This window comes from Mustela lutreola, chromosome 1 (assembly GCF_030435805.1).
Source record: "Mustela lutreola isolate mMusLut2 chromosome 1, mMusLut2.pri, whole genome shotgun sequence".
NCBI classification, from domain to species: Eukaryota; Metazoa; Chordata; class Mammalia; order Carnivora; family Mustelidae; genus Mustela; species Mustela lutreola.
This window is the reverse complement of record NC_081290.1, coordinates 103,572,979-103,598,988: the sequence shown is the minus strand read 5'-3', so window position 1 is coordinate 103,598,988 and position 26,010 is coordinate 103,572,979. Positions and strand designations below refer to the sequence as shown.

The following is a 26,010-nucleotide window of genomic DNA, read 5'->3' as shown; positions in this document are numbered from 1 at the left end:
TGAAAGTACTCAGCTGCACCTCCTGCCTGTAAATTCCACCAAGGTGTGATTACTATGCCTCCATCAAGCACTTCCAAATTAAAACAGAGTATGTGATGGGTTGGGAGGAAAAATTATGCCATTCACAAATGCTCACACTTCTATATAATTTTTACACACCAAAAAAAACAGTAATGAAGGAAACAAAACAGAAAAATGATTATTCCAAGTAGGTCCTAAAACATTATTTCTGTTCCTAAAATACCACATTCCAAAGCAGGAGGTGCAAACATTAGAGCTGAGGATGGGGGAAACCCATCCACACAACCACCGTGGGTACCAATCTCCACATGCCCAGAATTCACTGGGTTAGCCTGTTGTATTTTGCCCTGCCCCATTCTCAACTCTGCCTAACCCCAATTTCATATTCCCCAAACCTCATCTTCTTAGGCAGAATACCATGCCCACTGGGTACTTCTAGTCCACTCTTTTTCTAGCTCCACTCCTACCTACTCCATGATTCCCCCAAATATTATTCTTTCGCTAAGTAAACAGATTTTGTCGTGATACATCCCCACATAAAGAATCACTGACCCTTTTTCTTTCATTACCCTATTCTAGTTTTATAGCACTTAACACGACTGACTGACTTGTTTTCTGGTTGTCTGTCTTCTCCAATCAAGTGCAAACTAGATCTCACATCTATCTTATTCACCACTACAGGTCTAGTGCCTAGAACACCGGCAAGCTCATAATGCTGCAATGACTATTTACTGAAAGAATAATTAATTAATAAATAAACAAATGAAATCATGCACTTTTGGCCAAAAGCAAGGAGGGTGTTGCTCCTCTCAATATCCCAAGATATTCGGGATGGACTGTTCACTGGCCAAAACAAAACACATGGACACACATGCACACACAGTAAAACGGGAGTTCTTCCTCCCTGTCTGTGGCTTCATTCTCTCTCTAAATTGTATGATTTCCTGTACTATAGCCGAATACTACTTAGAAGCAAAGAGCTGAAAGGATTACACAAGAGCAATTAAGAATGCAACCTCTGGAGTTAGAGCACCTAAATTCATATCCCGCCTCCCACAACAGACAACAGATTTGCAACCAAGGGCAAAGCACTGAACCTCATTAACAAAGAACGGATAGTAACAGTAGACCTAGCAGTACTCAGATAATGCAAGTCAAGTTCTGAGCACAGTGCACATAAGCACTACGAGCGGTCAATAAATCTTCACTATTATTCTCCCTCTTGCCATCCTATTGACAGTCCAGTCCTCTGAAGGCCTGGAGGAAGCACAAATCACACATCAGTGTTCCACAATCTTCCTCCTGGAAGGATCCTGTTCTCATACCATCTCTAATGCATGAAGGAGGCTTACAATCCCATTAGGGCAACTCTGCTGTCCTTCTTGACTTCCAATCTCATTCTTTCGAGATGCCTCCAAAAAGCATTTTGTGATATCAGAAATATATATTCCCCCCCAAAAGCAAGTTAAAACAATACCTCCGTTGAGTCCACCTTGAGAGGAATATCATGAAAGGGGGAAATGTAGTGACCAGCTACATTCTCTGCAAAGGGAAAAAACAGAAACAAAAATAAAAATACAGAATTAAAGCAACAGATTATCCTGTTCTTCAGAACAATTATATCCTTAATTACTTTTAAACTTTTTAGAAATGTGTTCAAAGATTTTTCAAATCAACCTTAACTCTGAATTTAAAGTTTATTTCAACTTTTAAAATTTATCCCAATATGATGACCAAAGAGAGTACATACCAAATAAACCATATCTTGGTTTGCCAAAATAATCTACAGTTGACCTTTGAACAGTGTAAGTTTGAAATGCACAGGTCCACTTATACCCAGATTTTTTTTTTAGATACAATATAGTACTGTAAATGTATTTTCTCTCCCTTCCGATTTTCTTAATAACATTTTCTTTTCTCTAGCTTACTTCATAGTAAGAATACAGTACATAATACATAAACATATAAAAATGTGTGTTAATCAACTGTTTTCGCTATTGTAAGGCTCCTGTTTAACATAAGCTATTAGTAGTTAAGTTTTTAGGAAGTCAGAAGTTGTACACAAATCTTTGACTATGTGGTGGGCACGCAACGCGCCCCTAACCCTCTCTTGTTCAAGTCAACTGTACTTTTCTCTGTAGCTTAAAACATCCAAAGTAGAAAAATGTTTAAAACTGACTATCACCCAAATATGAAAAACCTCACTTCTGAAAAGAGATTCTCTAGTAAGTGACTGGATTAAAACTGATGTCAATTTCCCTAGGACAAACCTAACAAGAGAATTCCCAATGTCTGTCTACAATGCACATGAACAAAGATGTAAAGGTCCTACCCAATTAAAAGAAAAACAAATCATTGTGTCCCACTCAGTGTTAGGATGCTTATATCAAGGTAAGCTTAAAACAAAAATGAACTTTAGTCACAGAAACTATCTTATCTTCACTGCTTACTGAAATGCGTATTTTAAATACTTTTAAAAGTATATATTATTTAAATAAAATACAAGAACTTAATACACAGTTTTATTGGAACACACCTGTTTCCAAAAGCTGGGCTTAATAGTTTTTATTGTTTGCTTTTGTTTGTTCTGCTACACTCTCCACCGGGTCCCCAGCATCCAGGAAGTGCCTAGCACTTAGTTGGCATTCAATAAATACATCTCTATTAATATTTCCCACTTTAGTAATAGGGTAACTCCTGAGGACCCATTCACAGGGTAGGATAAAGAAGCGTACACAATGGCAAAGTATATACAATCTTGTTATTATCTACAAAGTTTTTTTCATTAGTTAAAAACAGTAAATGGATAAATATACTCTGCTACATCCATATAATGGTATTTTGCTCAAAGATGTATTAGTACCCGATAAAGAAGAATGAACTATTGAAACACACAACAAAATGCATAAATCTTTTTTTTATTTTAAAGGTTTTTTTTTTTTTTTTAAGACTTTATTTATTTGACAGAGAGAGATCAGTAGGCATAGAGGCAGGCAGAGAGAGAGAGAGGAGGAAGCAGGCTCCCCGCTGAGCAGAGAGCCCGATGCGGGACTCGATCCCAGGACCCTGAGATCATGACCTGAGCCGAAGGCAGCGGCTTAACCCACTGAGCCACCCAGGTGCCCCAAAATGCATAAATCTTAAAATGTTATCATGCCAAGTGAAAAAAGTTAGACTCAAACAGTATCATTTGGACGACATTCTGGAAAGGGCAAAACTACAGGCATAAAGAGCAGATCAGTGATTGCCAGGAGTTGAGGGCAGAGGGTGAAGGTGACTCAAGAGAGACCACATGGAAACCGTTCAGGCACAATGGAGTGTTCTGTGTCTTGATCGTGATGGTGTTTAAACCAATCTATATTCTTATCAAAACTCTTAACTATTCCCCAAAAAAGACTCAATTTTACTATATATAATTTCAAAAATAAATAATAAAAAAATGGGTTAAGAAAAACAAGTATTAAAGTACAAATGTAAGCTCTTGTTCCAATGAACAGTCACCAATCTGTGATTCCTAGCTTTAAGCCACAAAGATAAGGTAGTTTTGAGAAAAATACAATCCTCTGGAAGATTATGTCAATCATTACATTTGGGACCCATCACTATGATGGGAATTAACAATAATCTCTTCAAGCAGCTGCATAAAGCAAGGAACTCTGTCATTAAAATTAAGAAAGTATAGGAAATTTGACAGACCAGTTGGGCTGCCTTTATAATTTAGAATAAATGATACCTCTAGCACATTGATTTGGTGTTAAATTTCTCTAAAGCTCCAATGCTCCTGAACTGAGGACAAGCCCCAACAAACTTACTATGATTTAGAATGAAAGCACACTACTCAAGCCTGAGGAGAAAATGGGACTGTGATCATTAAAAGCTAAAGATTTATGAAGTGTGCTGAGGCAAATCGGGATCTAAACATGATATTCAAAGACTACGATAATTCCAATACATGGGTTTAAGCTGTTGTCTAACTTGCATCTTGGAAAGTAAAGAGTATTAGTGGGTGAATGGTCTGACTTAGAAAACCAATACCTACTAGTAGCCATATGAACCATAAAATAGTATAGATTAAAATGTACTAATGAAGAAAAAAGAATAGAATTATATCTGCAACAACAAAAATAAAAGATGGCTTTAGATGTCAGATGATAATGCTTTGACTGGGAAATACACCAAAAACTCAGCAGAGCAATGAATACAGAGACCAAGAACCTGACTTCTAGCTACTGCGCTTGATAAACTCACTCAATTTCTCTGAAACTTAATTTTCTCATTTTTTTTCAATTGAGTAATATGTAATTTAGTTTGTAAAAGGTAATGCACTAGATACAGGAACACAAGTGCTAAAAAGTGAGCTAAGCCCACAGCCAAGACAGGGCTTGTACTTCCTCATCTCCATCAGCACCACCTAGTAAGTGCAAAGACAAAGGAGTCCTCTTAGCATTATCAGAAAGCTCATCACCGACCTAATGCAGAAAGGGAGGATGAGACCCCATCAAGTTTTCTGGGGTCAGTGCTATTAGTACACCAGCATGCTCCACAGAGTGTTAAGACTCTCGAAAGCTAGATGTAAAAACAGGTGTTATGTATCCTGATCCTCAGTAAAATGGAAAGGGTAATCCATACTTTACACAGGAGACATAGACGGAGACATGAGGTCCGTGCAGCAAGCGTTGGAGCAATATGTGCCACTCCATAAAGATGACAGAACTGAAGCACAGGATATAAATGGCCCCTTCTCAGAGCCTCAGAATCAATCAGTGATAATCCTGAGTTAGAACTTCAGTATTTGAAGCTCAGTCTGGTTGTTTCTTTAGATTTGAAACCAAGTTGTTGCTGCCTATTTGCTTTTTAAAGTACCTATTTGGGGGGCACCTGGTTGGCTCAGTGGATTAAGCCTCTGCCTTCAGCTCAGATCATGATCTCTGGGTCCTGAGATGGAGGCCTGAGTTAGGCTCTCTGCTCAGCGGGGAGCCTGCTTCCCCCTCTCTCTCTGCCTGCCTCTCTGCCTACTTCTGATCTCTCTGTCAAGTAAGTAAAATCTTTTTTTAAAAAAAGTATCTATTTTGCTGTTTAAACAAAGCAATCTATGTACATGGTTGACAAAATGTAGCAGTCTTCACCTCTCTCCAATCCAGATCCACTGTCAGAGCAAAATTTTTCACCTCTTTAACTTACTTGAGGTCTAGTAATTATCTAGATCTCTCCAAATAATATATTTGTATGGTTAGTTTTTGCCTTACCAATTTTAGAAATTATCTATTGATTCCAATATTAAGAGATAAGTTTAGTTCATTCCACTCCCAATCTGTTCCTCTTAAATTCTTTACTAACCAATCTTTTTTTTTTTTTTTTTTTTTTTTAAAGAGTTTATTTAGGGGCACCTGGGTGGCTCAGTGGGTTAAAGCCTCTGCCTTTGGCTCAGGTCATGGTCCCAGGGTCCTGGGATCAAGCAAATAAGTAAATAAATTTTTTTTTAAGATTTTATTTATTTATTTGACAGACAGAGATCACAAGTAGGCAGAGAGGCAGGCACAGAGAGGAAGGGAAGCAGGCTTCCTACTGAGCAGAGAGCCCGACGCGGTGCTTGATCCCAGGACCCTGGGACCATGACCCAAGCCGAAGGCAGAGGCTTTAACCCACTGAGCCACCCAGGCGCCCCATCTACTGACCAATCTTAACATTTACAGCTTTATTCCTTGTTCCACCAAACACACACAGTATATGACTGTACTACCTGTTTTTTTATTTCAGTACCTTTATCCTTCTCTTAATTTTTATCTTCTGCACTTTTATTTTTTCATTTCAAGGTTAATAAATGTTCTATATTCATACTGAATTTTCTATGCTTTTCCTATTAGTATATTTTCAAAACTTCTCTGAAGATAGGAAAAACTTGGGAGTGTTTGTTAAACAGGTCTCTGATCTCCCATACCTAGGGAATCAGAATCTTAAGAGAAGTCTGGATAGATTTTTAGCAAATACCCACAAATACTTCTTACACTGAAGTAAGTTTGAGAAGCACTGTCTATGTATTGATTTTTGGCCAAGTATAATGTTATAATTAAATTTCCTCTCCTGTTCAGCTTGTTTTGACTTGTGCTTCTAATTATGTTTCTTCCATCGTCAGTCATAATCATATCTATAAATTATTCAAATGCCTCACAGATTCCACAAAGACTATGGATTCTCTATACACAAACAACTCTCTTTGAAAATCTCTATCCCCTTGCTGCAATAAAGACTGGATGACTTTCTGGCATCCTAAGACTCTGCTTCTTTGGTCTCCAGCTCAGATCTGTCTCCTGGATCCCAGGCATTCATCTCTTTTGATTTACTTACTTGTTTTGCAGGAGCATATCCCTAACTTGTATTCTGTAAGGAAGGATGCATATGAGGTAAATTTCCCAAGTCCTTAAATGTCTGAAATGTCCTTATTTGGTCTTCACCCTAGATTGATGCTTGCCTGGGTAAATTCTAGGAGGGAAGTTATTTTCTCTCAGAATCTTGAAGGTTGTAGGCATTCATTTGTGCTCATAAGTCAAATATTAGTTTGATTCTCACTCCTTCTAAGGTGAGCTATTCTCCCTTCCTCCCCGGCCCCATACCTGAAGACTTTCAAGAACCTCTTTATAAAAGCCTCAGTTTTCTGAGATTTTGCAATGTATCTGGGACTCTGAACATTAGGGTCCTTAAATTCTTAGATTTCTTCTACCATCTCTTTGATAATTACCTCTCCATTCCTTCTGGCACTCTTATTAGTCAAATATTAGACTTCACAGATTAAGTCTTATGTCTCCTCTACCTCCTTTTTCTATCTCCTTGACACTTTGTTCTACTTTCTGTAGATTTCTTTAACTTATAACTTTTCTGGTAGATTTTTGTAGCTTATATTCTACCTTATATTCTAACTTTTCTCTATTAGTTTTCCGGGACTGCCATAACAGATGATCACAAACCTGGTGGCTTAAAACAACAGATCACCTTTCGTCCCACTCCACCACCTATTGAGTTCTTTGTCTTTACAATATTTGAAAAGGTCTGTAATTGTGTTTTCTTCACAGCGTCCTCTTCCTTTTTAATATATACAAGAGTTAAATCTCAGAGGACATTTATTGGGCTTCTTAAAAATCAAATTCTCTTCTACTTTGTCTTTTCTATTTTATTTGTAAGATTTCCTTAAATTCATTCATTCAATATTTACTGAATACATAAGTCCTGGGTATACAAATTCCCTCTTCTTATGGAATTTCTATTCTGGGAGGACAGGTCAAGTATAGAAGCAATGAATAGGAGTATGTTCTTACTATACTGGGTACAATAAGCATCAAAAAGCAAAAGAATGACAGCAAGAAAGGAATGAATAATGGAAAAGATAAAAATTTAAATGGAAAGGACAGGGAAGATCTCACTGATAGGTAATACTTCAGCACAGACCTAAATAAAGTGAGGAAGCAGGTCAAGCAGATTATCTAGGGAGGAACACTGCAGAGAGGCCAGGACAGCTGGAACACAATGATCAAAAGGAAGAGTGGCAGGTGACGAATTCAGAGAGGAAGTCCAGTATTAGTCACACAGAACCTTGTATACTGTGGTGAATATTTTAAGTTTATTTTGAGCGAAATGAGAAGTCACTGAGGTTTTGAGCAGAGCCTGGACATGATCTGACTTACATGTTAAAAGGATCAAGGTAACTTCTGTGTGGAAATCAGACTGGAGGGGTCCAGGGTGGCAGCAGGAGGAAGAATCAGAAGGCTACTACAATTGGCAGGTGGAAGATGGATTAAGTCTCAAGGGGGAAGTGGAGAGAAGTAACTCTCTTCTGGATACACTTCAAAAGCACAGCTGAAGGGAGAAACCACTGAATCCGAAGTGGGATTAAGAGTAGGAAAGGCACCAAGAATGATTGCTGAGTTACTGGTTACAGATTTGAGGACAGAAACAAATAACCGAGCAGGCAGAGGAATCCAGAATCCAGGGTACTACACATGGTAACTTCGAGATGTCTCTGAGACATTTAGATGGAGACAACAGAATATGTTTAGTGGATGTGTCAATCTTGAGTTCACAAAGAGATTCAGGCTGTTGCAAATCTGGGAGGCATAGATGGTATCTATAACTGTGGGGCTGAAAAGCTCAATAGCTACAGTCAGCAAACTTTGGCCCACGGCCTGTTTTTACTTGTGTAAATAAAGTTTTCTTGGGCAAAGCCATATTCATTTTACTCTCTCTGGTTGCTTCTATGCTAGAAAGATGGAGTTAAGTAGGCAGAGACCCTATGCCCTGAAAAGCCTACTAGTTACCATCAGGGCCCTTTAGAGAAAACCTCAGCCAACCCCTGCCCTAGAGAGAGAACAGACAGAGATGTGGGCCAAGTACTGAGCCCTAGAGCATTTCAAAAGACCCGCAAAATAGACTGTGGGAGAAGCCATCAAAATAAAAAAGTGTTGTCCCAGAGACAGAATGAAAAAAAAAAAAAATGTTTCAAGGAAGACAAAGTGATCAATGACGACAAGTTCTGTTGATAATCCACATGAGATGAAAACTTAAAATTGATCATTATATTTGTTACACGCAAGTCGCCTTTTGACCAATGAATTTGGTAGAGTAGCAGCAATAGCAGCAGGAGTGAAAGCCTGACTGATGGTGATCCTTGACAGTTTGGTTGATATTTAATAAGAGACCAGAAAGACTGATGTGTACACGAGAAAGCCTTTTTGAAAGTCAGCTTCCCGTGGAGACACAGGAGTAAGAAGTTGGCTGTTACACTGGGGGGTGGGCCGTACTACAACCCTCCACTGTCTTCAATTTCTGTAGAAGAAACCAGCCCACTCCACAAGCCCCAAGCCTCCAGGATAAACATCTATGTGCTATTCCATAATAAAACTTACACCAACCCCCTACATTAAGCTCCACATCCCCCTCTCACTCTCTCTCCTATTGGACATTAACTCCGCACAACCACTGTGGGGTTCTGCACCCGAGTTTGGCTTCTTCTTACTCTACAGACCCCCCACAGCACATATACTTACACTGGGAATTCCTCCATGCTGTTTCATCAATAACAATACCTCCAACTGTCTTTCATGTTCTAAATGCATTCTGAAATCTCCAGCTCTGATGGATCCTTCTTATTTGTTGTTTTAGGATTATCCTTTTTTATTCACTTATTATCACTGTAATAGGATATTCACTAGAAGGAAGATTACACAAACAACTGCCATCTTATCTCAGTATTTTGCTTTGTCAAAAATAATAAACTAAGAATTCTGTCATGCCCATAATCTATACTGCACATGGTCAGACAGTGTTAAAACTTTCCCTTCAACTAGACTGGAATGAGATTTTATTCTATTATTTTGTAAATTACCTATGTTTTTCTCTCATAACAGCAAGTTGTAGTAGGCCGAAAGTTTATTAATGGTATTAGCAAGTGAGAAAATTGAACGGAGTACAAAACTTGTATTGGATAATATGTGTATACACCAAATAGCTACATGTATGCCAAGTACCATCACACGATTACAAATTATTACTAAAAACCATGTATAGAGATTTTTACTGGAAGTTTAGCAATGAAAAATTACCAAATAGATACAAGTAATTTTTCAATACTCACACAATAACCATTATATTCTATATGTTATCTATAAAATTCTAATTCTCTGATACAAACCAACTTAAAAAAAAGTTTTAGGAACTCATATATTTAAGATTCAAACACATATTGTGTGGATTATTCACAGGAAATTTTATTAAGTACAAATCTATGGTACAGTCAATGGCAGATTCCATCACCTACCACTCAAATGATGTGCTTAAAAAAAGAAAACCTATAGTAATTTCAACTTAAGCATATACTATGAATGATAAAACAAATTCACTGTTAAAGAACTGTACGATTCATTCTTACTCTAAATAAAAGCAACATGAATTACCTACAGCACGATGACTCAAAATGAATCAGTCACCTACCCCATAGTAACAAAAATACAAACTATGGAAAGCATAGCTTCTACTCATCTTTGAGAAAATGTTAAAAAAAAAAAAGAATGAGTTTTTTTTTTTCCTTTTTTGTGAGAGTGTGTGAGCAGGGGGAAGGGCAGACAGACAAGAGACAATCTTAACCAGGGCTCCATCTCCAGATCCTGACTGAGATCATGACCTGAACAGTATCAATGATATTGAGTCAGAGGCTCAACAAAGTGAGCCACCCAGGTACTCCATGAATTTTCAAGTTATTAACAAAACAAAGACAGACCTGCAGGCTATCAAAGGAATATTGACATGCAGTGCTCTCTTTGGTCCCATATAAACAAGTCTAACTTCATTATGAATTCAATTCAAAAGACTGCAGGACAATATCCATTAAAACCAAGACTTGGGGGGTGCATGGGTAGCTCAGTTGGTTGAGGTTAATTTTGGCTCAGGTCATGATCTCAGGTTTGTGAGACTGAGCCCTGCCTAGGACTCCACACTCAGCAGGGAATCTGCTTCTCTCCGTTACTTTCTTCACCCTTCACAGAATATGACAAGAATTTTGGTCTTACATCCTGAAGTCAAAAGGAAAAAAGAAATGATAATATTAAATATTTACCACGCACCATGCGTGAGACACTGATAATCTTACACACTTGATTTCATTTAACTGTCACAAGCAATTTGATAATATCATTAGTACTATCAGTATTTTGCAGATGGAGAAATTGAGCTGAGGGATGTCAACCAATGCCCAAGACAGTCCAACTTGGCCTACAATCTAAGTGCTTTGATTACTAGTCTAAAACTGTTTCTCTGACACACTTGCTTTTGGAAGTTTCAGTTATCACCTCACGCAGCGCCTCCCCAACTGAATTCCATGAAAACTCCAGGATCATTAAAATGTTAACAATGTTCTAAGAAATATGGGCTCTGGGGTTCAAATCTTTACAAATTACTTTATATCAGAATTTCCCAGATCTTAATATGCACACTGTGACTCTCAAAGAAGGTGATAAAATGGGAAGTGTTCTGCTCATTTATTAAACCATGAAGTGCTTTGTATAAACAAAATCTAATAATAAACTATGGTATGTCTGTGTTCAACTCAGCACAGTTTGGAAAAATGACAATCTAGTCCAATCTCCTCTGTCCATGGTTTAATAAAATTGAGATACAGGTAAGTTAAATGACTCAGTCAAGGCCAACATAAAGTTAATAAAAGGCCAGGGCTAGTACCAAGGAGACCTGATGATTCCTGCCAGGATGCTCTTTCCCCTATATCATCCCATCTCACTTCAGTACTGTTTCTACAAAGTCCAGTGCTAATTAAAAGGGAAAAAAGTATTAAACCCATCATTTATTCGGATTCTCCTAAATGGCAGTACAGAGAAACCACTTACAGAAATAAAGCTAAAAAATGGTCTACCTCCCAGTGCAGTATTGTAGAGAACTGGAATATATTTGGAAATGATTCCACTGCAATAACGCTGAATAACACTTTTCAGCCAAGTAGTGCTACACTCTTGTTTTTCTTTGAAGTTATGTACAACTACATACTAGTACTTCATGTAGACACTCTCAATGCTCAAAACACCTAATTTGAGATCATCTTTATAAGAAGCAATTTGTTCACTGTTTTCCACTTCCTCCCTTACCCTAAAGGGGCTTCTTTTCACTTTGTCCTACCCTTGCCAGCAAGCAGGAAACATCCTGGGCCAAGGATGCCACCTGGCGTTTTAGACCAGGAACTGTTTAACCTGACATACCTTCCACTCAGTTTCTCACCACCTGGCCCCTTCCCCAAACCCTACTCTTCCAGTTCTTGCCTTTTCTCTTCCTATCATTTACCCTAACTCAGTGAACACTGTTGGCATTCTAGTTACAGAAAAATCATGAGGTGAATACACTGTAGCTAAAAAAACACAGTGTAAAGTTAATACAGCCTTGGAAATGCCCTAAAAGAGACCCTGTCCAATAGAGAATGTTAAAATACCTAATATTTATCCAGTGCCTTCAGAGAAGATCCACACCAAAAAGGACCCTGAAGATCAATGCTAGGTCAATCATTATTTCACAGCTAAAAAAACACCCTGTAAGAAATGAAGGAATCACCTGCCCAAATAACAGTGAGAGTTCATGGAAGGCACAGGGTGAAGGCCTAGGAGTTGCCATTTCAAAAGCCAATGCTCTGTCAACTACCCCGTATGACCCAGGCTCCTCGAGACTTTTTGCTGTTAACATTCAAGTAAAATACTTTTTAGTGTTTTTATATTTTTTCCTTAATTACTTATACTGACATCATGACTCTCTCTGAAGAGCAGGGCCCGTAACTAAAATATCCTCAGTGCCATGTCTGTCTGTGTCTAGCACACTTGGTAAATACTTACTGACTTTCTTGGTCTATTATTAGTGTACTCATTGCAAATCTAGAATATTTTCACCATGTTATGTGTTTAGACAAGCTTTAATCTACTCAAAAACCTAACTGCCATTTCATAATGCTCTGTGCCCCAAATTACCACATCATACATAACCTTCTGGAACACAAGCCACTCAGAAATTTGGGAGTTCTTGTTAAGGGTTCCTCTCCACCTGAGGAGTCTTGATTGACTAAACAAGGATGGGAAAGGATATGTAGCATAGGGGGGGAGGGGGGAGAGCAACCAATTTTGAAGATATTTTAATATTGGTTGCATCATAATCCATAAAGTATACTCAGTATTCTCTCCCATAAAATACTCTTCGACCCTAAGTTCCCGTAAGATAGTGTAAACATTTTATAAATTACAGATAGCAATAATCACAGGTATTATTTCTGATAATTTGTATTGTAGACGCTCTAATCACTTTAATACACACTTTATCATGAAATTCTTACAGCCCTGTTTTGCAGATAAGAAAACAAAAAGCAGAGCAGGTGAAGAAACTCATGCGGGGTCACAGAGCGAAGAGCTGAAAAACCCAGGATTCCAGCTCAGATCCGAAAGCCCCCAAAGCTAGTGCTCCTATGAAATGGGCTTATAAGGCAAGGCCGACTTTACAGAAAAAAGTTACTCTCTCGGGGCTCGGAAGTCATTAGGCATGAAGGCAACTCAACTAACCTCCCTATCTTCACCCCACAGGGAAATACGTGGGTGCAAAGAAAAATGTGAATAAATAACCGGGACCTGGGTCGTTTCCTGACTCAGCCGGTCCGCTTAGTGCCCTGCAACTCGCTTTGCCCTCTGGGGCTTGTTCACTGTGAGAAGATAGGGCTGGCCGGGAGCCAACTAGGAGTTGCCATTTCAAAAGCCAATGCTCTGTCAACTACCCCGTATGACCCAGGCTCGAGCACCGCCTTCAAAGTGCAAATTTGTGAATATAAAATCGTGCTTCTGGGAGATGCTTCGCCAGCGTCTCCCCCACTCCATCCCCACCCCCCAAAAAGACCCACTGGCCTAAGCATCTCCGAAGTTCCGACCGCCTTTCCAATTGCAGGAGGCCCTCACTAGGAGGAGCGCGGTTACGCCCACCGAAAGGGCCGGTCCGCTGGCGGACTCTGCCCTGCCCTTGCACAAGTAAATTACCGGAACCCTGAGCCGCTGCGGGGCCCTGCCTAAGGCTTCGGGGCCGCGGCGCGGTGACCGCGGGGCCCCTGCGCCTCGGCCCGCCGCTGGGGGCAGGCGGTTGGCCGCGCCCGGGGCGACTCAGCGCGGCGCCACCGGCCGCCCACCACCCTGCGTCTCCGCGTTCCGCGTTTGGGGACTCGGCGCCGCCCCCCTCGCCGACAGCTCCCGTGGCTCGGCGCGGGCCCCTGCATGCGGGGAGGTGGCCTGGGCTGCTCGGCCACCACCGCAAGCCCGAAGGGAGGAGGGAGGAGGCCGCGTGGACTGCACAGGCCCCACCCCGAGCCTCCCCTGCGGCGCCGCCCGCCGGGGGCCTCTCGAGCTACTTACTGAAGAAGAGGCGGTAATCGGGGGAGTAGAGCTGGCCGCGCTCCTCCGTGCGGTAGAAGGCCTGGGCCATGGCGCCGTGCGGCCCAGGCCCTGCACTCTTTCCCCGGGTCAAGCGGGCGGCGGCGGGGGGTCCCGCGCGCCAGCCCCAGCCGGTGCGCAGGAGCGGCAGCAGCGCGCGCATGGCGTTGACGGCAGTCGGGCTCCGCGCAGGGCGGTGCTGGGGGATCCCGGCCCAGCCGCGCGCCGGTGCCCCCTACTGGCTGGAGCCATCCCTCCCGCCCGGGGCTTGGATTTAGATCCCGCGCCCCCGCTTTCTCTGGCCGGGCCTGGAGACTTCAATGGGAGCAAACAGCGCCCAATAAATTGCCAGTGACACACGCAGTGTGCACGCTGTGTCCAGAGCAAGGCAAAGACGAGCAAAATAACATCCACCACCCCTGAGGAGCTCACAGCCACTTATTAATGCGTACATGCATTTATTCCTTCACTCATCCACTCAATATTTACTCTCATAATATTTTTATTACAGTGATAAAAATTGAGTGATTATTCTGTGCCAGGCACGTCTCTATATCCCGTCCAATGTAGAAGGCAAGCATTGCACACACAAAAACACCATGATGAGACATGATCAGACATCCTTGTGAAGATTTGACAGGTGACTTGTCAGGTAACCTTGTGAAGGTAACTTCTTCAAATGGTTACCTCTTCCGTGAGGCCTTTTCTATTTAACCCAACTAGAGATGATTTATCCTTTCTTTTTCTTACATTTTCACTTTTACAATGGCACTTGGTACCAGACCTATATGTTTGTGAACCTGTCCTGTTTTCTGTTTCACCCGAATCAACCCACTGTTCTGTTAATGAGCCAAACACTCCGGAATTAAGATTTAGTATCCTTAGCAGGGTGTAGCAGCATGCCCAGCCATAATAATGTCTCTTTTGTTGTGGAGTTAAGTTGCTCCTGAGAGTCCCTTTTACCAGATCTTTTTATTAGTATATGAAATTCTGGTTATCGGGCGCCTGGGTGGCTCAGTGGGTTAAGCCGCTGCCTTCGGCTCAGGTCATGATCTCAGGATCCTGGGATCGAGTCCCGCATCGGGATCTCTGCTCAGCAGGGAGCCTGCTTCCCTCTCTCTCTCTCTGCCTGCCTATCTGTCTACTGTGAACTCTCTCTGTCAAATAAATAAATAAATAAAATTAAAAAAAAAAAAAAAAAAAGAAGAAATTCTGGTTATCCACTTTCCAGGAAAACTTGCAGAAACAATTTTCCATAGGCAATATCTCCACTTCTCCCCATTTCAATTCAGATGACCTTCCTCCGCCTTCTCAAGATCACCAGTGACCTCCAGTCAATAGGAAGTTCAATTCTCACAATAAATCAGAATGAGAGAATCCAGAAGAAAGCAGTAAAAAAGATTTTCTCATGAAAACTTTTAAAGAAAATTAAGTATTGTAAGGACCTATTTAGCTAGAGTGAGTCCATCCGGTTAAACAATAATTCTGTTGTTTAAAACTTAAACTGTCCCTGCCTCCCTTCCCCCAGGGGACTTACTTAAAAACAAGTCCTGGAAACCAGTCCCAGGTAACAAAGCCCAAATACAAGGGTGGGTCAGGCCAGGTGGAGACATCCGATGGGGGGGGGGGCACATAATGTCTCCCTAGATATCAAGGACTATGGGCCCCACCCTTTGAGCACCTTTTGGGCACCAATTCTAACCAAGGTGATAGGCTGGTTCAGATATCTACTAGGGTAAATTGTAATTCAATTAGTCACTTAATGTGTGACCTAACATAACTGTGCAGCTTTCTCTGTGTGTTACAATTTCATTGGCCATCTGTGCGTGGCCAGGCCCAACCACATGGCCTTTGCCCTTAAAAGCTAGTCTGTGAAGCAGAGAGAGGTCACCCTCTCTGTAAGAGGCACGGCCCTGAACGTTGGGTTTGATTCTTGATACTTGGTGTGAAATAAAGCTTTGCTTGACCTTCGCTTTTTATCAGTCTCGCTCCTTTAATCATGGACCCATTATTGGGGGACCTTTCAGTATCTGTTATTCAATCCAAAAGTGAAAACAAAAATAGTAGCAATTTTACGGAAAGAAGCAAAAAAAGGTACACTTAAGCTCTGCAAAAACTAAGTGAAAAAAAAGAGAAAGCCTTTTTAAAATTATCTTTTTAGGTACTGTAATAAAAATCGGGTTCTAAGTTACTATGCACAATGAATACGTAAATTCATGAAAAAGATAATTCTAACTTAGAATCCTAGCTCTTATAGCATAAGACAAACATCTTTGCCAAGATTATATTAATTTATATTAATTAAGTCTGATTATGGATCTGATTCTAGTCTAAACTAGTTTCTCTCTCTGTTCCATAGCTACAAATTACATCCTCTGGTTCTTAATTTTAACAAGATAGACAAGATTTTTAAAAATGGGTTGAAACAAACCTTTACTTACAAAAATCTGCAAGCAGAAATTTCACCAAGATGGTTCTATATCTATCATATAACTTTATATAGAGATAATAGTACTTATATCTAGATGGTGGTTAGGATTTTTTTTTTTTTTTTTTTACAGATCAAAAGTAGCCAGAGAGGCAGGCAGAGAGAGAGGAGGAAGCAGGCTCCCTGCTGAGCGGAGAGCCCGATGTGGGGCTCGATCCCAGGACCCTGAGACCACAACCCGAGCCGAAGGCAGAGGCTTTAACCTACTGAGCCACCCAGGCGCCCCATAGTTAGGATTTTTAATCAACATAAATGTCTGAAGGTAGATGATACAGGGTTTCCCATGTAAGAAAAACAAGTTATATCTGCCTTGTTGGTCTTAATGTGTTTAAGATTACTAAGATCCCCCTCCTAGCTCAAAATGGCTGTTAAAGCTCCAATTATCACACCCTCATTTCACCTAGAAGGAAAGAAAGAAAGAAAAAAAGAAGATCCTAAAATGTTTTTGTCAACAGTGGTGGCTTTGTAATATGTAAGCTTGATTAGGCTAAACTGTAAGGGAGACTGTCCCATAAAGTGTGGGGAGGGGAGATTTACTTTTGTGCATGTATCATAGTGGCTATGTAATTTTGTTTCATCAAGTAGAAAAAAAAAGCTTAATTGTTCTCTTAACCTTTGAAGTTCAGATGTTTCAACAAGATAAACCCTACTGAGACAATGTTATAGGCTAATTTCTAATGACCTATAGATTCTTTTTTTAAAATTTTTTTATTTTTCTATTTGATCCGTAGATTCTTAGAATAAGACCAAACCGAGTAGAATATTCTAGAACTTAAGGGGCTAGAGTTGTCTAGTGTAAGGCCAAAATCACTAGGCCTTTATAACCCCACTGATAAGGGCTTCCCTAGAAAGGGCATGATGTGGAAAAGGCAGCAAAGGCCAGCCCTGAGGAGGCTGACAACTAAAGTAAAGTCTTTCGTTAAAGGTGGCACAAAACTAGCCTCTCCCAAAGCTAGGAAACTGTGGTAGAGATAGGAGTTGGAGCTAGAGAAAAATTAGGTTATCAGTGAATCACAATTCTGTTTCTGCTTTTAGCATTGGTAAGTATAATATAAAATCTAGCTTGGATAGAGTTGTCATTTTCTGAAATGCTGGATTATCCCGCTAGAAAATGAAAGAATTTTGGAATTGTGGAGTAGTCATTTATGTGTGATATTTTGTAAAAGCAGCATATGTCTCTAAAATTAATTGTGATCCTTACCTATATATCACGATAAATAAACAAATTTTAAAATCTGCTATGTGCCATTGCTTATGCTTGCTAGCCAATGGTTAACTTCAGGGACTCGGTAGGATGTAATATAATATGTATACTATAGTAGGATTTAATAAAAAAAGAATTTTAAAACAATTTTGAACACTTTCTAGTTTATCTGTTTAGGGACACACAATATTTCACTGGCCTTTTGAACACTTTATCTAAAGGGCAACTTTGAAAATATTTTCATGTTACCAAACATTTAAAACATTTGTCATATTATCATAAAATGTTGCAAAAGTATTTCTAAATGTTACCTAGAGCTCTTATTCATCCTCTATTTGTGATCCACATTTTTCTTCTTCTAAATACAGGTCAAAGTTCCAGATCATTTCTCACTTTTATTCTACTGAGGAGCAAAGTTATTATCATGACAATGCAACAAAACAAAATGATTTTTATCTGTGAACTTTAGATCTCTAAATATATTAAGTACTGTTGTGTTTTTATAGAACTATTTTTATAAAAGCCATGATACCTCAAGAGAATAAGAGAAGATGATGGGAGAGAATATTTGCAAATGATATATCTGATAAAGGACTATTACCAAACTATACAAACAACTCTTAAAAATGAAAAATAGAAAAACAAACAACCTAATTTTTTAAATTGGTAAAAGAAAGAACAAAACAGTGAGCAATTGGTTATATAAGTTTATGGGTACAGAGCCTGTCAGTTGTCCCCCAACATCAGCCCTCCCCTTCATTTACAGCAGAAGAATTTTTTACTTCTCCAGATAAAAATTATACTCTCCAGCTTCACTTACAAAAGGTGTGACCATGTAACTCAAGTCCATCAATGGAACATCCAGGAACATTCCCTAGAAAAATCTGGTGTGTATATATACATACATGTATATATACACACAATATATGTATATATACACACAATGGAATATTATTCTGTCATGAGCATGGAGGGAACTTGAGGGCATTAGGCTAAGTGAAATAAGTCAGACAGAGAAAGACAAATACTGCATGATCTCACTTAAATGTGGAATATTAAAAAAAGAAAAAAGAAAGAAAGAAAAGTTGAATTCATAGAAATAGAGAAGAATAGTAGTTGCCAGGGACTGGGAGTTAGAAGAAATAGGGAGATGTTGGTCAAAAGGTAGAAGTTTCCAGTTGTAAGTTCCAGGGATGTACTGTACACCATGGTAACTATAGTCATGCTAAGAGAATAGATCTTAGATATTCTAGCCACAAATACATACAAAAAAGATAATCACATCAGGTGATAAAGCTATCGAATAACATTATTTTGGTAATGATTTTGCAATATTACATGCATCAAGTCATCACACTGTACACCTTAAACTTACACAGTCTTAAAATATATTTCAATAAAGCTGAGGTGAGGAAGAGAGGGAGGTAGTTAGCTCATCTTTTACCTCTTCCTCTTCATCATTTCTTACATTATACCTTGTCCATGAAGATAAGGGCCATACGTTGGACGAATGGAGCTCTGAGCTGAAAGAAGCTTGCATGCCAGAGGACTTTGTGGACCAGAGGGTCCAGATGGCTCCAGAATACATACATGGAACTTTTACGTGAAAGAGATAGAACTATCTATCTTATTTAGCCACCAATATTCTTTTTTGTTGTTGTTGTTTCTGTTTTCTGTCCCAGCTGAATTTAATTCTAATCTTCATTTTCTTCTTCTAGCATAGAAAATATGTTAGGAGAAATTCTAACTGAGAACTCCCCTCTTTATTACCTGTATAATTTTATTCAAAATGTTGTAAAAGTATTACATGAACTGTTACTTAGGAAGTACTTAAATTAAGTTACTTGTATTAGAAAGAAAAATATAAGTTCAACTCTAAAAACCAACTGAAATGGTAATAAAAGGGAATTTTAGTTGAAACTTAAGGTAGGAAATCTTTGCAAAACTCATATCTAATAAAGAACCAGTATCCAAAATATCCTGAAAGAACTCTAAAAACTCAACAACAAGAAAATAAATGACCCAACTAAAAAACAGGGAAGATCTCCAAAGAGATACCTAACCATAGAAGAGCTACAGATGGGAAATTAGAGTATGAAAAGATACTACATGTCATTTGTCATTGGAGAGATACAAATTAAAGTGACAATGAGATATCAACTATACTCAGAATGGCTAACATCCAAGACACTGACAACACCAAATGCTTCCAAGATGTGGAGCAACAGGAACTCCCATTAATTGTTAATGCAAACGGAAAATGCTACAGCAAATTTAGAAGACAGTTGAGCAGTTTTTTAGAAAACTAAACATACTCTTACCATGTAGCCCAATAGTTGTGGCTTCTTGGTATTTATCAAAATGAACTGAAAGCGTATGTCCACACAAAAACCTGCACATGATGTTTATAGCAGCTTTATTCGTAATTGCTCAAACTGGGAAGCAACCAAGATGTCCTTCAAGAGGTGAATGGGTAAATAAACTGTGGTCCAAAATAATAATAGTAATAATAATAATAATAATAATAAAAAATGTGGTCCATCCAGACAGTGCTAAAAAGGAAATGAGCTATTAAACATGAAAAGACATGCAGAAACTTTAAATGCATGTTACTAAGTGATTGAAGCCAATCTGAAAAGGCTATATACTGTATGATTCCAAATGTATAAATCCTGGAAAAGGCACAACTACAGAGACAGTAAAAAGATCAGTGGTTGCCGGAGGTTGGGAATGGGGGACAAATGAACAAGTAGAGCCCAGAGGATTTTTAGGGCAGTGAAACTGGCCTATATGATTCCATAATGATGGATACATGTCACTATGAAGTCACCTTGGCCCTTCTAGCCTAGAACCTAGTAGACTTCCAGCCTTAACAAGCCCCTTAACCTGAGTGATTAACTAACCTTTCTTTGTACATGTATAGATCATGCATTTTTTCCTAGAAAGAATAGAGCCCTTCTGCACAACACAAAGCAAAAATCAAACCCTGTGGCACAGCCTCCAAGCACTGAGATAATGTCTGTAGCTGGTACTATTGAGTCTCTACAAATGTTAACTGCCCTAAATTCCTTAAAACCGCCTGGGCCAGGCAGAACCTTCAGAGTTGGCCATTGGACAGAGCCTGTCTTCTCCCTAGGTGGCCAGCATCTTGAATAAAGCCCATATTACTTTCTGATCAAAACTCATCTCTTAAATACTGTCTTTTTGAGCGACAGGCAGCTAGCTGAACTTGGGTTTCCATAACAATTAACCACTTCTCAAGATGCATAGAATATCAAGGCCAAGAATGAATACCAATGTAAACTAAGGAATGTAGGTGACAATAATGCATCAATGTGGGTTTGATTGTAATATAAGTACTACCACTCTGATGAGGATTATTGATAGTGGGGAATACTGTGCATGTGTGTGGGGTAGAGGATAAAAGGGAAGCCTCTGTACCTTCTTCTCAGTTTTGCTGTGAACCTAAAACTGCTCTACAAGATAAAAATGACTCCAAGAGACTGAACATTTCAAAAACTTTGGAAACAATATCAAGTATGGTAATTTAAACTATGAAAATATAAAATTTTTTGTTATTAACTATTTTTCTTTATCATCTAATAAAAATCATGTTTTATTTTAACTTCCTAATAATGCCTATAAGAGTGTCATTACTACCTTAGGATTTGTAATGTTTGCTCTTTTAAAAAATATATTTATTTATTTTTTAATTATGTTATATTAGTCACCATACAGTACATCATTAGTTGTTGATGGAGTGTTCCATGATTCATTGTTTTCATATAACATTTGCTCTTAACTTGAATTGCTGTTGCTTTAGCGTGGGCATAAAATGGTATATATGTAGGCTGTCTGCAAAATCATTAATCATTTTATGTCAGGAGGAAGTAGGTTCACCTGTGGGCATTCCATGGACAATTTTGCTCTGCTGGAGATTCTAGCATATCCTTTTTTATTATTATTGAAAATTTTTGTATCACTTTATTTTTAAGCAAGTGTCCTATCTAATTTTAACCTTAAACAATTTTACCCACTTCTTCCTCCACCCCCAACTCCAATATCTTAATAGAAAAGCCTAAATGCTCAGAGGTCCTTTTCTGAAGATTTACTGAACACCTACTTTGAAATATACATGTTTCCCACACATACAGCTATTAAAGAGCAACTGATTTTAGCTCCCACTTTGAAGGCTTCTTAATATAGATAGGTTGGGCTTCTGAATGAGGCAATAGTTCACTGGTAATCATTTTCCTCTTCATATTTCACAAATATCTGCCAGAACCATGCCTGTACGTAATTCAGCAGATTTTTTTTTAAGATTTTATTTATTTATTTGACAGAGAGAGATCACAAGTAGGCAGAGAAGCAGGCAGAGAGAGAGAGGGAAGCAGGCTCCCCACCGAGCAGAGAGCCCGATGCGGGGCTCGATTCCAGGACCCCGGGATCACGACCTGAGCCAAAAGCAGAGGCCCTAACCCACTGAGCCACCCAGGCGCCCCTCAGCAGATGTTTTTAGGAAAATTCTCAAGAAGATTGTTCAACTCAAATATTGGGACATAGCTCTAGTACTTTGAATCAAGAAAGTATACTATATATTTGATGCAAGTGCAAAAGAAATTCCCAATAGGTCTGACATCTCTGTGACTTCAGTCTTGGGTTCAGCCTTGAGAATGCCTAACAGTAAATTGTCTTTTTTTTTTTTTCCCTGAAGTGCCATTGTTTCAAAGTTCTTTACCTGACTTTCCACCATCAGAAGAGTCCCTGAGAACAAATCTGTTTTAAAGCAAATTTTAAGCAGATACTTGAAGAAAAGCTCTGCGGGGGTGGGGGGGTGGGGGGGGGGTGGGGGGTGTCAACACCACAGCAGCTTGCATATCAGAACAAGCCAAGGGCTGGGCCGCAGAGGGCAGATTCCAGGGCCCATGTGTTCCTAAAGTCTGTTCCTAAAGCCCAGAAGCCTCAAAAATGAAATCCCAGATGCCCAAACACCGTGTTCTACCGGGAGACAACAAAAGGAAACGATTATCAAGATAGCTCCTTGAAAAGTCCACGCCCCTCCAGAGGGAGGGACCAGGAAACTTGATCACAGGATTTTACGGGTAATGTTTTGTTCTATTCGGTGGAGCATGCTAAGGTATAAGATTTAGAGAGAATTGTGGAAAGATCTGAAGCCAGCCTGGCTGGAAAAGCTGAAGGATAGATATTTGGGTGGGGAAAGAGAGGGACTTTGTAAAAGGAGCAGAGATTTAAAATGAATTGTAATGAAGTTTTGCTGTAGGTGTAACACTTTTCCAAGACATTCTTTGAAGCTCTCAGGGACATCTATGCCACTGTGAAGGCTGCTGGAGTTAGACTTGCGCTTAGAAAGATGCAGGATACTCGGACTGGCCCCCACGCAATTCAGATACGTCAGAGTTATATATCTATTCAAACAGGAACACTTCCAGGGCGCCTGGGTTAAAGTGGGTTAAAGCTTCTGCCTTCGGTTCAGGTCATGGTCCCAGGGTCCTGGGATGGAGCCCGGCCTGGGGCTCTCTGCTCCGCGGGGAGCCAGTTTCCTCCCCTCTCTTTCTGCCAGCCTCTCTGCCTACTTGTGATCTCTCTCTCTGTCAAATAAATAAAATCTTTAAACAAACAAACAAACAAACAAACCAGGAACACTTCCACTGTATCACAGAACATAGATATGCATTTAATGCTAGAGATAAAACACGGAGTCTTCAGAGAAATGTCAAGATTCAGGGAGTAAACTTCGGGTCACATGTTCTCTGTGGGTCACTACTGCCCCCAGAGTGGCCCTTTTGAAATTTCCAGGGTGTTTTCCAATGTCACAGTGACTAAGGAACATTACTGCTATTTAGTGATGCTATACATGCTCCAACACGTAAGATAGCCCTACACAAGAAAGTGTTGTCCTGTGTTCTTCATAGCTCTGAAATGTCCCATCAGACATCAGTGCAAGTGTCTAATCAGTTTTCTAAAAAATTATGTCAGCCTAAAAACTAATGAGATTTCATATACAACACAGAGAATTTTTTGCTTTAAGATGTGTGCGTGGTATTTGAGACTCTGATACTATACACTGTATTGGTCTACATTTCTAGCTCTTAATTCATGGTGATTCTATATAAGGATGCAAGCATATGACTATTTAATATTTTTTAGTACTAGTGCCTGAGCATTTTCATATCAAAATACACATGATTTTATTACAAATTATTTTTCTTTTGTGTTTTATAAGATAGTTATTCATTACATTGATTTTTTGAAATTATGTGTAGTAGATTTTATTATCTATTAATTTCATTTCAAGAGCATAAAGACACTTTTACAAAATACTTCTTATTAAAAGAAAATATTAGTTTATCCATTCACCCATAATAAGAAATGAAGTTCTGATACATTCTTAGATGTATATCAAAAGCATTAATATGAAGCAAAAGATACTAGACATAAAAAGTCACATGTTGTATGATTTCTTGTATATGATATATCCAGACTAAGCAAATCAGTAAAGATAGAAAAAAACTAGTAATTGTCAGAAGGATGTAGGGAGGGAGGAATGGGGATTGATTACATAAAGGATATGGGGTGTCTTTCTGGGGCAATGAAAATGTTTTGAAACTACAGAGGTGGTTATTACACAATATTGCGACTGCATTAGATGCCACTGAATTGTACACTCTAAAATCGTTAATTGTATGTTATATGAATTTCTCCTCAATTCTGAAAGAAGGGGAAAGTTAGGTCTAATAACTTGGAAAATAACTGTTAGGAGTTCTTGACCATTTCTATTCTATGGACCCATTTCGCAGCCTTATGAAGCCTACAAAGTGCTTCTCAAAGTAACATTTGTAAATACTTGAAATACACTGTTAAAGAGCAAACCAATTATATTAAAATATATCTGCAAAAATACTTTGGGAAAAAAACGTCGTGATCTGATAACACATTTGGTTCTTCACTGAGGCATTAAGCAACTAGATCCAGCAGCAGATCTAGTAACTATCATCATTTTGAAGTCATGAACGCTATAAATGACAGAGACACCTGTAACATCGGGAAAATGAAATAACAATTATATATCATTTCTCCTGGAGGAAAAAAGCGTAGATAGTACTCATGCTACTGTAGGGTTTGTTGCCTACATTTATCAGTGCTAAATGTTAGTTAGAAGTAAGTGAAAATAAAGATGCAGTCTTCCCCCCCCCCCTTTTTCTACAAATGCTAGTTTACTGATCTCCTAAATTCTCCCTCTGAGCCCCCAGTGGTAAACACCTACCAAAGGGAAGGGGTGTGTATTCTTTCCCTATTATCCTTAGAGGTACTTTGGTGGATGGCTAAGAGCTGAATAGCAGACTGGAGGACAAAGAAAAAAAATATGTTGATGTTCTAGATTTCTCTTTAAGACTATAATGATTGGGGGCGCCTGGGTGGCTACCTTCAGCTCAGATCATGATTCCAGGGTTCTTGGATCAAGCCCAAGTCAAGCTCCCTGTTCAGCAGGGAACCTACTTCTCCTTCTCCTCCCCACTCCTGCACTATCTCTGCCTCTCTCTCTCTCTCTCAAATAAAATGGGGCAGGGGAGAAGCTGTCATGATTGTGGCATGTGTCATGATTGTGGCACACTCAAAAGGTTAAATACCTGCTTTCCTCTCAGGTCCCAGGATCAAACTCCACCTGAGGCTTTCTGCTCAAGCAGGGAACCTGCTTCTCCCTCTGCCTGCCATTGTTCTCTCTCTCTTTCATTCTTTCTCTCTCACTCTCTCTCTCTGACAAATAAATACATAAAATCTTTAAAAAAAAAAAAACTGTTCCAATTAAAGAACAGGTAAGAGATCTGTTTGTCCTCTACTTATTTTACAAAATATTTTTCTTCCCTATTTTAAAAGGTATTTTGATTCAAGTTTTGATTAAACAGATGGCCCAAGAAACAGGCTCACCCAATAGAGAGATGATTGGTTGAAAGATGAGAAATTAGTTTTATTCCCCCTTATTTTGGGGGGAAAAAGTTATTTTAGCATGTAGAAATTCTTTTCTGAATGATAATAGGTATATATGTGACCACAAGTCCATGTTCTGAGGCCCATATATCTCTTACAAGAAGAAAAGAGGAAGATCGAGTTGTTTTTAACCAAGTCCCAATAATATGCAGAATACATTTGGTATTAAGCTTTCAGTCTTTCTGGCTAGTTACTAAATTGAATGTAATAAAATTCATCCATCATACAAGAATCACATGTGATTTAACTACACATTGTTAAGTGGCATAAAAAAATAGAAAGTTTTGCTTGATTAAGTATTTTTACTGCTTCTAGGCTAAAATAATCATGAGAAATTTCAGCTGCAAATGACA

At 39.2% G+C, this 26,010-nt stretch overlaps 1 protein-coding gene across 1 annotated transcript in view; it reads right to left on the bottom strand.

Moving 5' to 3' along the window:
- PPA2 (inorganic pyrophosphatase 2) overlaps positions 1 to 14,156 on the bottom strand; it is an 87,754-nt gene extending 73,598 nt beyond the window's left edge. The window contains exons 1-2 of the mRNA XM_059171702.1: positions 13,941 to 14,156; positions 1,499 to 1,563 (exon numbers count right to left, since the gene is read on the bottom strand). Of these exons, the coding sequence (XP_059027685.1) occupies positions 1,499 to 1,563; positions 13,941 to 14,121 (246 nt within the window). The 5' untranslated portion in view covers positions 14,122 to 14,156. The remainder of the gene's footprint in view (positions 1 to 1,498; positions 1,564 to 13,940) is intronic.
- Between the last annotated feature and the right edge of the window lie 11,854 nt (positions 14,157 to 26,010).